The sequence below is a fragment of the Phalangium opilio genome, unplaced genomic scaffold (assembly GCF_054372755.1).
Source record: "Phalangium opilio isolate 3A_F unplaced genomic scaffold, DU_Popi_V2 ptg000056l_1, whole genome shotgun sequence".
NCBI classification, from domain to species: Eukaryota; Metazoa; Arthropoda; class Arachnida; order Opiliones; family Phalangiidae; genus Phalangium; species Phalangium opilio.
This window is the reverse complement of record NW_028324175.1, coordinates 6,946,532-6,960,884: the sequence shown is the minus strand read 5'-3', so window position 1 is coordinate 6,960,884 and position 14,353 is coordinate 6,946,532. Positions and strand designations below refer to the sequence as shown.

Here is a 14,353-nt window from a genome sequence, read left to right as displayed (position 1 = left end):
ATATTTGCAGACGATACATGATTTTAGAACAGCTTATTCTATTAAATTTGCTCCTGGTTTGTTCAAAATTCGAGCTCAGCTATATTTAATATTTTTACTGAAATTAAACGTGTAATTTAGATTATTACGTTTATCGAGGGAAAGTTTTGGAGCCACTTTTATTTGAAAATCCTAACCCAAACCACCCCATGTATAAAGAATGGGTCAAGTCTGCGGGAATAAAGTACGAAAATAATCCTTTTTCTATTCAAAATAAACGTAATAACTCGTCTTATTTGTAAAATTCTTTGATTTAGCGACGGTTTAAATTTTGATGACCTAATTAGTTTTGTAAACTTCTTCCAACTAGTGGCAAAAGCGATTGGTCCAATTTTATTGGTAAGAAGCGTAAATTTACATAATTTAATATTAATTGCAAACCTGAAATTCTATTTAAGTTTTGTACATACGCGTCCACCGAGTGCGAGAAAGTAAAGACTCGGTGGGTCGAGCTTATTTCGAAATGTCAAAGCGTAAAGAAGTTTAATTTGGACAAAGCCTCGCAATTAATTAGAGACGACGCTTTATATAAGATCATAAGGTAAGGCGCAAAGTATAATAATTATAAATAATTGTGATTAAACCTAAGGTTTTAAAGGAAATATTCAACAATATCCTGTGAAAAAGAGATTGAAACAGCCTATATCATCTGCACTTGCGTTTGTAAGTTCATTTCTCCCAATGTTTCGTTTAATTTTTTATATCTCATGAACATTTTTCAGTTTTTGATGAAAATTTAAAATGTAGCGATTTAACACCGCAACAAATGGTAATTATTTAGAGGTGTGCGGGTAGTGATTTTTCAATTTCAAATCGGGTTCGTGTAATCAAAAATATTGTTTTCGGGTAATAGAGTAATATCGGTAGAGAGGGGGAGTGAACTGTGTATTAGAGAATACTATTTGCCTTCGGAAGGGGGGATATCACTAAGGTAAGAGATAGAGGGTTATGACGTTGCCATATATGTGAAAGATATTACTCTATTAGGCTTAGCCGAAAAATGGTTGTCTTGTAACAGTCGGGTATTAAAAGTTAGGACGAATAGTGGCAATGGGATGATATAGCTGTGTATTGTGTAGAGGTATGCCGCGCTGCGTGCGGTGACTCTAGTGTGTCTCAGAAAAAAACTACCACAGAACGTTTAATCGTTTACCTTATCTATCTGTGAACTACATTTCACCTTGAAACAGTGTTTCAGGGCATTTCATCATTCTTAAAAACTCGGATTCACCTCTGGTTCCTATTTTTAGTACCGACGAATAACTCGACAACCTGTTTCAGCTTGACACGGGTGATGGGCGGGGGGGGGGGGGTATTTTTACCACCCGAGTAGTTTCGAATGAGTAATTTTCGGGTATCGGTTCGGGTATTTGGCCCGATACCCGAACGGGTATCGAGTACTCGCAGACCCCTAATTTTAACGCTTTTCGTTTGTTTTAAATAATGGCGTAACAATTTTACATTTGGTATTAGACATTGAAAGAGCGAGGTAATGATTCTTTCAAAGCGAGAGATTATGACACGGCTATTGAAACTTACTCAAAACTCATTGGAGAAAAGTAAGCGAGCGGTCCTATTCTATACTAATAAAGGGTTGCCACGGGTCAGGGAAAACCCGGAAAAGTCGGGAAATTTGAAAATGGGCTAAGAAGGTCAGGGAAAAGTCAGGGAATTTTTAAAATTTCAGCAAAGTCAGGGAATTTGATTTTAGTTGGTAAAATTTCTGGGGATAAGTCTTCATTGAAAAAATAATGAAATTTGGTTCTGAAAATTCCGTGGCAACCCTGTAATAGGACTAATGAATAACTGACTAATTAAGTGTTAAATGTTTTTAGCCAATATTGCGATATAATTTATAGCAATCGAGCTGAAGCTTATCTTCGACTAGGGAAATATGGGAAAGCCGAACTGGATGCTACGAGGGCCATTATTTTAAATCCACACATGTGCAAGGTAAATCGAGTGTCGATGGGCACAAACTAATGTTTAGGTGCGCGAGTCCAATTGCGAATATTGGGAAACTGGACCCGCCGAGTCCTCGAAAAATTGTTAATCGGGTCCTATACGAGCTCATTTTTTTTTTAATTAGTCTAATTTAAAAATAATCCCTTCGAAAAGGTGGCAAAATATTTAGAACTATCATAAGTCAGTGTGTAGAAGCCGACGATTCTAGTTCTAGGTTTAGTTAAAGTACCAACGTGGAATAGAACGCGTACGGCGCGTGACAATTGAAGCCTTTGCTAACATAGTGTAACTGCGCCTGCACTGATAAGCGACAACGCAGCCACGGACTATTATCGCGCGTGTCAACTAAAGCGTTGCGTAGTGACATAGCCTACTAGATCATGCCTGCTAAATGCATGATCGAGTGGTCTATGGTACTTACTGAAAGACGTATAGCTTGCGTCTTGACCCCTCACGAAAAAGAAATAGACTAGCCCGACAAAAATTAAGCTAGGCCTAGTTTAAAGAAAAAAGAAGACTCGCATAGGGGAAAAATGAACTCGTTGAGTAGTGTTACTGAGCTACTACTAAGTACTCAGACTCGGACTCGCGTGTGAATGATGCGAGTACTCGCGCAAGCCTAGTACAAACCAATCTGAGATTGGTATCAGTCACCGATATTACAATTTTGGGGCGAGAAAGGCATAACCTGATTGGCTTGATTTTGCCATGCTCAGAACCTGTTTTACCCCAATAGTCAGACTAATCCAACGACAGAGGGTACTACAGTCAACTTTGTTAATCAGGTGATCCTATGATCCTATCCCTCAGATGGAGACTAAATCAAGCCAACTTGTTTATTTGTTGGTTGGGTCTATTGGTTCGAGCTTAATATCAGATTTTTACGTTGCAGTGACATCTGCTGGTAATCGTCATTATTTTTTTTTCTTTCTTTAGGCTTACAAAAAACTGGCATTAGCCTATGAAGGGCAAAGAAAGTTGGATCAGGTCTTTGTCACTGTGGGAGAAAGTGAAGAACTTTGTCCCGATTTAGAAACATGCCCTTATCATGTGGATATTCTTCTTTATTCACGTACTCTTCGCGAAAAATGTAATTTTGGTTTCTTTATTAGAACTGTTCACGAGCCGCCAGGTTCTACTTAAATTTGGATATTTAAAATTTTTCAGTGATGTCTTCCGGTAGAAGTTTCCCCGAGAACGATGAAGTATCTAAAAATATCCCGTCTTCCATGCCTGAATTAATAGACGATTCGGACGAAGATGAAGGAAAGCCAGCGCTTCCCGGAGATAAATCGCTAGCACTTCTTAAGCTAGCTCTGGAAGATATCTCGAAAGATAAAACCCAAGCGGTCCTGGAAGATAAAGCCCAAGCGGTCGTGGAAGATAAAGCCCAAGCGGTCGCGGAAGATAAAGCCCAAGCGGTTCAAGAAGATAAAGCCCAAGCGGTTCAAGAAGATAAAGCCCAAGAGGTTCTAGAACATAAAGCCCAAGCGCTTCAAGAAGATAAAGCCCAAGCGCTTCAAGAAGATAAAGCCCAAGCGGTTCTAGAAGATAAAGCCCAAGAGGTTCTAGAACATAAAGCCCAAGCGGTTTTAGAAGATAAAGCCCAATCGCTTCAAGAAGATAAATCCCAAGCGCTTCAAGAAGATAAATCCCAAGCGCTTCAAGAAGATAAAGCCCAAGCGGTCCTGGAAGATAAATGCCGAGCGGTCCTGGAAGATAAATCCCAAGCGGTCCTGAAAGGTGAATCCCAAGCGGTCCTGGAAGATAAAGCCCGAGCGGTCCTGGAAGATAAAGCCCGAGCGGTCCTGGAAGATAAAGCCCGAGCGGTCCTGGAAGATAAAGCCCGAGCGGTCCTGGAAGATAAAGCCCGAGCGGTCCTGGAAGATAAAGCCCAAGCGGTCCTGGAAGATAAAGCCCAAGCGGTCCTGAAAGGTGAATACCAAGCGGTCCTGAAAGGTGAATCCCAAGCGGTCCTGGAAGGTGAAGCCCAAGCGGTCCTGAAAGAAAAGTCATTAGAAAATGCCCAACCACTTGAAGCTTTGTTGCTAAAGAATGTCCAAGCGTTTCAAAAAGCCCAAATTGTTCTTGAAGTGGGAGAGTGTAAAGAAGATGAAGAACAAGATGTTCCTTGCAATAACAATACAGTGACGTTATTGAAATCATTCAGAAACAAAACTAAACGAGGATCAGAGTTCTTATTGGCTAATAACGATTGTAGCGCCGTGGAAGAGTACGAAGAAGCTCTAATTATCGCAGACTCATTGGTTAGTTAAACTTCTTATTTATTTAAGTTAATTTCTTTAAATTAAACCTTAAAGGAATAGCGACGTGATTTAAAAATTATCTCAAATCTAAAGAAAACCTTTCTTTTTTGAGAGTTTAAACTCTTCTGATTCCAAAAATATGCTTGATTAATATTTAAATATGAAGGAAAACACAGAAAAAACACTTTGAAAACTTGAAATTTGGGGGGTAAAAGCAAATTTGCGGAGAAGATTTTTGGCGGGTTTTCTCCTTGCTACGTCACTCACGGCATCTCACGGAAAAGCCAAGAGCGCGCGCCCGAGACTCCCGAGTCTACTAATGCCGCGCGAATCTGAATAAAATAGGCTTAACACTTAGGCTGAGACACTTATAGGCGTCACGTGAGCGACATCTAGAGTGAAAGTTTCTCCTTACTACGTCATCAAGCGAAACAAAATTTTAACTAGGCCTTTTCCAAATACTCTACTTTGATTGCAATTTTATAAATTGCTACGAAACCAAATAAAAAAGTAAACATATCATAATAAACTAGATTTTTCAAGGATTTTTTTCGTATTTTAAGTTTGTGGGTGACGAAAATTATGTCACTAACACTTTAATTTATTTTTTGAAACTTAGGAATATTTTCTTTACGAAAAAGATTTGCTTACTTTAAAATATGCCCTTGGAATTTCTCACGCTGCTGGAGATTTTCAAGTAATAAACTTAATTAGCCTTATTCCTGATCAGCGCCATCTACCCATAGCGGCGACTTTGAGAACTACAGTAATCGGCAAGCCAATCAGATGCCGCTAAAATCTGGTGATGTCACTGACGGGCACTCTCGGCCGGGGTCTTACCAAAAATGACGTCACCAGATTTTAGCGACATCTGATTGGCTTGCCGCTTACAGTAGTTCTCAAAGTCACCGCTATGGGTAGATGGCGCTGATCAGGAATAAGGCTAATTAATTTAATTCTTATATTATTAATAATTATTAATATAGAGTTTAGAAAAAGCTCTTCATTACTTTGAAGATATTGAAAAAAACCATAATCACCATGAATTTCCAGCTGTATTTTACGCCACCGGATTGGTTCTTATCAAATTGTTTCGGTAAGTATTTTAAAAATATTTATTAGGTCAAGGGGGGGAAGGGTAATTTAAGAAAATTGGCCAAAAGGGAAAAATGTGAGGGGGGGGGGAAGGGTAATTTAAGAAAATTGGCCAAAAGGGAAGAATGTGAGGGGGGAGGGTAATTTAAAAAAATTGGCCAAAAGGGAAAAATGTGAGGGGGGGGGAGGGTAATTTAAAAAAATTGGCCAAAAGGGAAAAATGTGAGGGGGGGGAGGGTAATTTAAGAAAATTGGCCAAAAGGGAAAAATGTGAGGGGGGGAGGGTAATTTAAAAAAATTGGCCAAAAGGGAAAAATGTGAGGGGGGAAGGGTAATTTAAGAAAATTGGCCAAAAGGGAAAAATGTGGGGGGGAGGGTAATTTAATAAAATTGGCCAAAAGGGAAAAATGTGAGGGGGGGAGGGTAATTTAAAAAAATTGGCCAAAAGGGAAAAATGTGAGGGGGGAGGGTAATTTAAGAAAATTGGCCAAAAGGGAAAAATGTGAGGGGGGGAGGGTAATTTAAAAAAATTGGCCAAAAGGGAAAAATGTGAGGGGGGGAGGGTAATTTAAGAAAATTGGCCAAAAGGGAAAAATGTGAGGGGGGGAAGGGTAATTTAAAAAAATTGGCCAAAAGGAAAAATGTGGGGGGGGGGGTAATTTAAAAAAATTGGCCAAAAGGGAAAAATGTGAGGGGGGGAGGGTAATTTAAGAAAATTGGCCAAAAGGGAAAAATGTGGGGGGGGAGGGTAATTTAAAAAAATTGGCCAAAAGGGAAAAATGTGAGGGGGGGGGGTAATTTAAAAAAATTGGCCAAAAGGGAAAAATGTGAGGGGGGGAGGGTAATTTAAAAAAATTGGCCAAAAGGGAAAAATGTGAGGGGGGGAGGGTAATTTAAAAAAATTGGCCAAAAGGGAAAAATGTGAGGGGGGGAGGGTAATTTAAAAATATTGGCCAAAAGGGAAAAATGTGAGGGGGGGAGGGTAATTTAAAAAAATTGGCCAAAAGGGAAAAATGTGAGGGGGGAAGGGTAATTTAAAAAAATTGGCCAAAAGGGAAAAATGTGAGGGGGGGAGGGTAATTTAAAAAAATTGGCCAAAAGGGAAAAATGTGAGGGGGGAAGGGTAATTTAAAAAAATTGGCCAAAAGGGAAAAATGTGAGGGGGGGGAGGGTAATTTAAAAAAATTGGCCAAAAGGGAAAAATGTGAGGGGGGAGGGTAATTTAAAAAAATTGGCCAAAAGGGAAAAATGTGAGGGGGGGAGGGTAATTTAAAAAAATTGGCCAAAAGGGAAAAATGTGAGGGGGGAAGGGTAATTTAAAAAAATTGGCCAAAAGGGAAAAATGTGAGGGGGGGAGGGTAATTTAAAAAAATTGGCCAAAAGGGAAAAATGTGAGGGGGGAGGGTAATTTAAAAAAATTGGCCAAAAGGGAAAAATGTGAGGGGGGAGGGTAATTTAAAAAAATTGGCCAAAAGGGAAAAATGTGAGGGGGGAGGGTAATTTAAAAAAATTGGCCAAAAGGGAAAAATGTGAGGGGGGGAGGGTAATTTAAAAAAATTGGCCAAAAGGGAAAAATGTGAGGGAATTTCAAAACAGGAAGAAAACGTTATAGAGTTATCTCAAATCCTTTGTGTGACGTCACCCATGCTATTTGCTTTTAAAACCAAAGCGGTACTAAACATGGCCGCCCACTGCTAAAGCTAAGCCTGTGACGTTTAACCTAGGAACTGACGTCACGAATGAGATAGCTCTATTGAATTTAATAGACAAAAATTAATGATTTTAAAAATAGGCGTAATTTTTTCAGATTTTAGAAATGGCCTATTGTCTTAGGGATTTTAAAAATGGCCTAATTTGTTTGGGATTTTAAAAATGGCCTAATTTGTTAGGGATTTTAAAAATGGCCTAATTTGTTTGGGATTTTAAAAATGCCCTAATTTGTTTGGGATTTTAAAAATGCCCTAATTTGTTTGGGATTTTAAAAATGGCGTAATTTTTTCAGATTTTAGAAATGGCCTAATATGTAAGGGATTTTAAAAGTTGGCCTGATATGTAAGGGATTTTAAAAGTTGGCCTGATATGTAAGGGATTTTAAAAGTTGGCCTGATATGTAAGGGATTTTAAAAGTAGGCCTGATATGCAAGGGATTTTAAAAGTTGGCCTGATATGCAAGGGATTTTAAAAGTTGGCCTGATATGTAAGGGATTTTAAAAGTTGGCCTGATATGTAAGGGATTTTAAAAGTTGGCCTGATATGTAAGGGATTTTAAAAGTTGGCCTGATATGTAAGGGATTTTAAAAGTTGGCCTGATATGTAAGGGATTTTAAAAGTTGGCCTGATATGTATGGGATTTTAAAAGTTGGCCTGATATGTAAGGGATTTTAAAAGTTGGCCTGATATGTAAGGGATTTTAAAAGTTGGCCTGATATGTAAGGGATTTTAAAAGTTGGCCTGATATGTAAGGGATTTTAAAAGTTGGCCTGATATGTAAGGGATTTTAAAAATGGCCTATCGTGTTAGGGATTTTAAAAGTAGGCCTATCGTGTTAGGGATTTTAAAAGTAGGCCTATCGTGTTAGGGATTTTAAAAGTAGGCCTATCGTGTTAGGGATTTTAAAAGTAGGCCTATCGTGTTAGGGATTTTAAAAGTAGGCCTATCGTGTTAGGGATTTTAAAAGTAGGCCTATCGTGTTAGGGATTTTAAAAGTAGGCCTATCGTGTTAGGGATTTTAAAAGTAGGCCTATCAAGTTTATTTTCCCCAGCAATAGACGAAGTCGCCCATCCGTTAGATATTTTAAAAGTAGGCCAAAGATGTTACCAGATTTTAAAATATAGGCCTAAAATTATAAGGGATTTTTAAAACAGGGCAAATAGGTAAGGAATGATAAAAGTGGGCCTTGAATGTCTGGGGATTATTAAAGGGAATGCGAATTTACAATTTCCAATCAAATATTTTACCACGAAAGTGGTATTATGTTACACTTTCAAGTCTCTACTTTCATAGTATCAAGTTTTTAATATAATTGAACCAAAGTTTCTATTTTTAAAATCCATTTAAAAATCTCGAAAACTCTTTTTCGATAAATCAACAATTTGGTCTTGTCGAGCTTGTTCGCCAGTTTTATGACAACACTATGACGCGAGGAAAAAAAGCGCGGGAAACCTATACGCGTCTCGATCTTCTCGCCAGTCTAAACTCTGGGTCTGAGAGTGGCACCATCTCACGTGAAAAATATATCCGTGACGTCAGCCTACGGGAAACGTTTTAGCCTTTCTTAAAAAGAGGATTTCAAATCATTTGATACGAAGCATTTTCAAATGCATATTGCCAAATAACCAGAAATCGGAGAATTAAAAGCTTGATATTTTTGAATTCACAGAAATTAATTCTATCTTTTGTTGCATAAATCGGAGGTTTTTCAAACAAAGCTTCTCATTCGCTTTAAAATGGCCCATGACATTAACATCATTTGGTGTATGTAAAACGAGGGGGTAATTACTTATTTAATCTGGTGTACACTCGTTGAGTAATCCCGAATAAAATTCAGTAATCCAAGATAATTTTAATAATCTCAAGAAAAATCTGCAATTTCAAAATAATCTCCTTAATACTAAAAATTTAGGTTAATACCGTATTAATCTCCCTTAATACTTGAAAATTGCCGTTAATCCCAAGAAAAACCACAATATTTCGTGAATCCCAGAAAAATTTTGATAATCCTTACTATTTTTATAATCATAAATTAATAGCAAATAATCCCCCTTAATCCATGAAAAATGTCGTTAATCCCAAATAAAACCGATGGATTCTTATTTTAATACCAGTGAATCCCTCCCAAAAATCGTAATACCGGTCAATCCCTCCCAAAAAACGTAATACCGGTGAATCCCTCCCAAAAATCGTAATACCGGTCAATCCCTCCCAAAAAACGTAATACCGGTGAATCCCTCCCAAAAAACGTAATACCTGTGAATCGCTGTGAATCTCTCTTTAAAAACGTAATAAACCCGTGAATCCCTCCCAAAAAACGTAATACCTGTGAATCGCTGTGAATCTCTCTTTAAAAACGTAATAAACCCCTGAATCCCTCCCAAAAAAGCGTAATACCAGTGAATCCCTCCCAAAAAGCGTAATACCAGTCAATCCCTCCCAAAAAACGTAATACCGGTGAATCCCTCCCAAAAAACGTAATACCTGTGAATCGCTGTGAATCTCTCTTTAAAAACGTAATAAACCCGTGAATCCCTCCCAAAAAACGTAATACCTGTGAATCGCTGTGAATCTCTCTTTAAAAACGTAATAAACCCGTGAATCCCTCCCAAAAAACGTAATACCTGTGAATCGCTGTGAATCTCTCTTTAAAAACGTAATAAACCCCTGAATCCCTCCCAAAAAAGCGTAATACCAGTGAATCCCTCCCAAAAAGCGTAATACCAGTCAATCCCTCCCAAAAAACGTAATACCGGTGAATCCCTCCCAAAAAACGTAATACCTGTGAATCGCTGTGAATCTCTCTTTAAAAACGTAATAAACCCGTGAATCCCTCCCAAAAAACGTAATACCTGTGAATCGCTGTGAATCTCTCTTTAAAAACGTAATAAACCCCTGAATCCCTCCCAAAAAAGCGTAATACCAGTGAATCCCTCCCAAAAAGCGTAATACCAGTCAATCCCTCCCAAAAAACGTAATACCGGTGAATCCCTCCCAAAAAACGTAATACCTGTGAATCGCTGTGAATCTCTCTTTAAAAACGTAATAAACCCGTGAATCCCTCCCAAAAAACGTAATACCTGTGAATCGCTGTGAATCTCTCTTTAAAAACGTAATAAACCCCTGAATCCCTCCCAAAAAAGCGTAATACCAGTGAATCCCTCCCAAAAAGCGTAATACCAGTCAATCCCTCCCAAAAAACGTAATACCGGTGAATCCCTCCCAAAAAACGTAATACCTGTGAATCGCTGTGAATCTCTCTTTAAAAACGTAATAAACCCGTGAATCCCTCCCAAAAAACGTAATACCTGTGAATCGCTGTGAATCTCTCTTTAAAAACGTAATAAACCCGTGAATCCCTCCCAAAAAACGTAATACCTGTGAATCGCTGTGAATCTCTCTTTAAAAACGTAATAAACCCCTGAATCCCTCCCAAAAAAGCGTAATACCAGTGAATCCCTCCCAAAAAGCGTAATACCAGTCAATCCCTCCCAAAAAACGTAATACCGGTGAATCCCTCCCAAAAAACGTAATACCTGTGAATCGCTGTGAATCTCTCTTTAAAAACGTAATAAACCCGTGAATCCCTCCCAAAAAACGTAATACCTGTGAATCGCTGTGAATCTCTCTTTAAAAACGTAATAAACCCCTGAATCCCTCCCAAAAAAGCGTAATACCAGTGAATCCCTCCCAAAAAGCGTAATACCAGTCAATCCCTCCCAAAAAACGTAATACCGGTGAATCCCTCCCAAAAAACGTAATACCTGTGAATCGCTGTGAATCTCTCTTTAAAAACGTAATAAACCCGTGAATCCCTCCCAAAAAACGTAATACCTGTGAATCGCTGTGAATCTCTCTTTAAAAACGTAATAAACCCCTGAATCCCTCCCAAAAAAGCGTAATACCAGTGAATCCCTCCCAAAAAGCGTAATACCAGTCAATCCCTCCCAAAAAACGTAATACCGGTGAATCCCTCCCAAAAAACGTAATACCTGTGAATCGCTGTGAATCTCTCTTTAAAAACGTAATAAACCCGTGAATCCCTCCCAAAAAACGTAATACCTGTGAATCGCTGTGAATCTCTCTTTAAAAACGTAATAAACCCGTGAATCCCTCCCAAAAAACGTAATACCTGTGAATCGCTGTGAATCTCTCTTTAAAAACGTAATAAACCCCTGAATCCCTCCCAAAAAAGCGTAATACCAGTGAATCCCTCCCAAAAAGCGTAATACCAGTCAATCCCTCCCAAAAAACGTAATACCGGTGAATCCCTCCCAAAAAACGTAATACCTGTGAATCGCTGTGAATCTCTCTTTAAAAACGTAATAAACCCGTGAATCCCTCCCAAAAAACGTAATACCATAAGTTAATTATACCTCTAAGTACACAAATTCGGGGAACGACTGGGCATCTTTGGCAGGCTACTGTGACGTCAGAACTCGTATAGCGCTAAGATCCGAAGAGAGAAAATTTTAAAATTTCTGTCGCGGTGCAGCCACCAAGCGGTCGAGACGAAAAATAAAATCATCCAGTGGAATAAAGGAGAGTTTTACGTTTCGTATAGGCAGGCACTGGGGGGGGAACGAATTTTACTTAAGCAACCCCAAATCCTTCTCTCTCTCGTGAGATAGAGGCGGTTTCAGTCCTGAAACATTCTAAAAGGGATAAAAGAAACGCTAGGCTAGGCAGTACAATTTTGTATTGAAGTTGAGGTGATAAATGATACGGAGAGAGTATAGGGTTTCATTAAAGGGAGCCAGACAAACACTATTGCCATAGAAGTGGAAGCGATTTGTGTACTTAGAGGTATAATTAACTTATGGTAATACCTGTGAATCGCTGTGAATCTCTCTTTAAAAACGTAATAAACCCGTGAATCCCTCCCAAAAAACGTAATACCTGTGAATCGCTGTGAATCTCTCTTTAAAAACGTAATAAACCCCTGAATCCCTCCCAAAAAAGCGTAATACCAGTGAATCCCTCCCAAAAAGCGTAATACCAGTGAATCCCAGCTTGAAAATTTAATCCGATTTAATCTTACATAAACCTTATTAATCCTAATGAATATTCGAATTAAAAGTGTAATCCCATTTAATCTTGCCTAATATCAAATTAACCGCCAAGAGATTACTTCGTCATTATTAATCCCACTTTTTGTTGAATAATCCCAATATTTTTTTTAATACTTTGTAATATTTAATCTGGTGTACACCTTTTCAGGGAGTTATTTCCCCCTCGATGTAAAATGTCTCTGTCTGGGAAAACCTTGAAAAAGCAGCTAGGAATTTGAAAGTGGAATTATCAGGAAACCCTCTAATCTAATTTTTAACGTGTATTTTTAATTTCTCAGTTTTGACGAAGCGCTTCTACCTCTAAAACATTGCCAGGAACTGATTAAAAACGTTTCAGTCTTAAAGCAATACGATTGGCCTGGAACGGAAAAAGTTATTGACGAAACAATCAAGGAGAGACTCGAGGTTAGTTCTCATTTCTAGGTATAAATATATTTCTACGCTTGCTTGGAATAGTTATAATGGTATTTGGCACGCTTTAGGAAAAAAACGAATCAATAAATAAACCATTATAGTATTCTATCGTAAAAATAAACACGGGGAAAAGTTAAATAGAAAGTCGCGCGTTACCACCAAACAAACATTTTATAGCTTCGTTTTCAAATATGGCCACAGGAATGAGTAAGACTTTGACATTAGCCAGGGTTAGTTTCAATTTAATTATTTATTATCATTTTAATTAGGGTTTTAGGTAATGCACGTCGCGTCTTAGGGGAAGGGCAAATTGCTGCACTTACCAAGTAAAAGGCACATTCCAATTAGCCTTATTCCTGATAAGCGCCACCTACCCATAGTGGCGACTTTGAGAACTACGGTAACGGCAAGCCAATCAGATGTCGCTAAAATCTGGTGACGTCATTTTTGGTAAGACCCCGAGAGTGCCCGTCAGTGACATCACCAGATTTTAGCGACATCTGATTGGCTTGCCGCTTACAGTAGTTCTCAAAGTCGCCGCTATGGGTAGGTGGCGCTGATCAGGAATAAGGCTAATTAAGGCATTGTTATTATTCTATGATTTATTTAGGTCATTCTAATTTTAGTTTCACAATTCATTGTTTGTATTGTATGTTCATGAACTTTGTGGGAGTTAATTAGTGCCTGAATTCTAGTTTATTAAGGTCACTTGAAATATCAATTTGAAGCACTGTTTTAATTAGAGTTGCTACGCGTCAGGGAATTTGAAAATTGACCAAAAGGTCGGGGAATATTAAGAATTTCAACAAAGTCAGGGAATTTGATTAAAGTTTGTTAAAATGTCCGCGTTTATGTGACGTTTTAAACGCCGTTTTAGCGAGATCACATTTGACCAGACACTGAAATCGAGGAGTGTGAAATCTGCTGTGTTTTACGTTAAATATTAATATTCGATTTAATCGAATTTGTTGAAGTGTTCTCTTTTTCTTATTGTAACCTTCCGTAGTAATTAGGGAACCTCCTGAGTTTCTACTCCAGGGGTGTAAGGTTACATGGAGGATTAACACCCTGTGTTACCTCTGACCTTTCCCCGTACTATATAAGCATAGACTGCTTATCATATTAAGTCAGTCATTCTCCACTACTAGAATGTAGTAGTATGCTCGAGCGTAGGGCGTCTTGCCCTGGTATTGGACTTCATCCATTAAGAGTAATTATGTTAAATTCTTTAGTTGTATAATGCAAGTTGGCATTTAATTATTATTTAATTAGTTAGTTTAATAAAGTATGATTGAAGCTAAGGAACAGTGTAGTTTATTCTTAGTTATAGCCAAGGCTTTTATGGCCACGTGCGAATGGTGCGACTTTAGTAATATCGCAAGCGTGGTTACATTATATTTAGAGCAATAACAATTTGGCCTAAAAATATCAGGGAAAATCTTATAAAAGGGTCAGGGAAAAGCTGGAAAGTCAGGGAATTTGAATGTGAAAATATCAATTCAAAGTGCTGTTTAATGGTAGGGTCGAGTGCGTTGGGGTCGATGAATAGAGTCTGTATTTTATCTGGTGTATCAAGGTCTTGAAGTGCTTTATAAACTGGACTTTGTATCTGGTAGTATTTAGATACGCAAAGGCCACAATCGAGATACGTTAGATTAGGTTTCATTTAAAGGAATACCGAACTGATTTAAAATTATCTCAAATCTAAAGCAAACCTTACTTTTTTGAGAGTTTAAACTCTTCTGGTTCCAAAAATATACTTAATAAATATTTAAATATGAGGGAAAACA

General features: G+C 38.2%; 1 protein-coding gene across 3 annotated transcripts in view; it reads left to right on the top strand.

Annotated features, from left to right (window-relative positions):
- LOC149668321 (uncharacterized) overlaps nt 1-14,353 on the top strand; it is a 32,283-nt gene that overhangs the window by 1,068 nt on the left and 16,862 nt on the right. For all 3 annotated transcript variants that reach the window (XM_089841227.1, XM_089841226.1, XM_089841228.1), the window contains exons 3-15: nt 11-56; nt 121-223; nt 297-378; nt 438-580; nt 638-702; nt 762-808; nt 1,513-1,598; nt 1,875-1,992; nt 2,941-3,094; nt 3,172-4,271; nt 4,891-4,968; nt 5,258-5,367; nt 12,428-12,554. In XM_089841227.1, the coding sequence (XP_089697353.1) occupies nt 11-56; nt 121-223; nt 297-378; nt 438-580; nt 638-702; nt 762-808; nt 1,513-1,598; nt 1,875-1,992; nt 2,941-3,094; nt 3,172-4,271; nt 4,891-4,968; nt 5,258-5,367; nt 12,428-12,554 (2,259 nt within the window). The remainder of the gene's footprint in view (nt 1-10; nt 57-120; nt 224-296; nt 379-437; nt 581-637; nt 703-761; nt 809-1,512; nt 1,599-1,874; nt 1,993-2,940; nt 3,095-3,171; nt 4,272-4,890; nt 4,969-5,257; nt 5,368-12,427; nt 12,555-14,353) is intronic.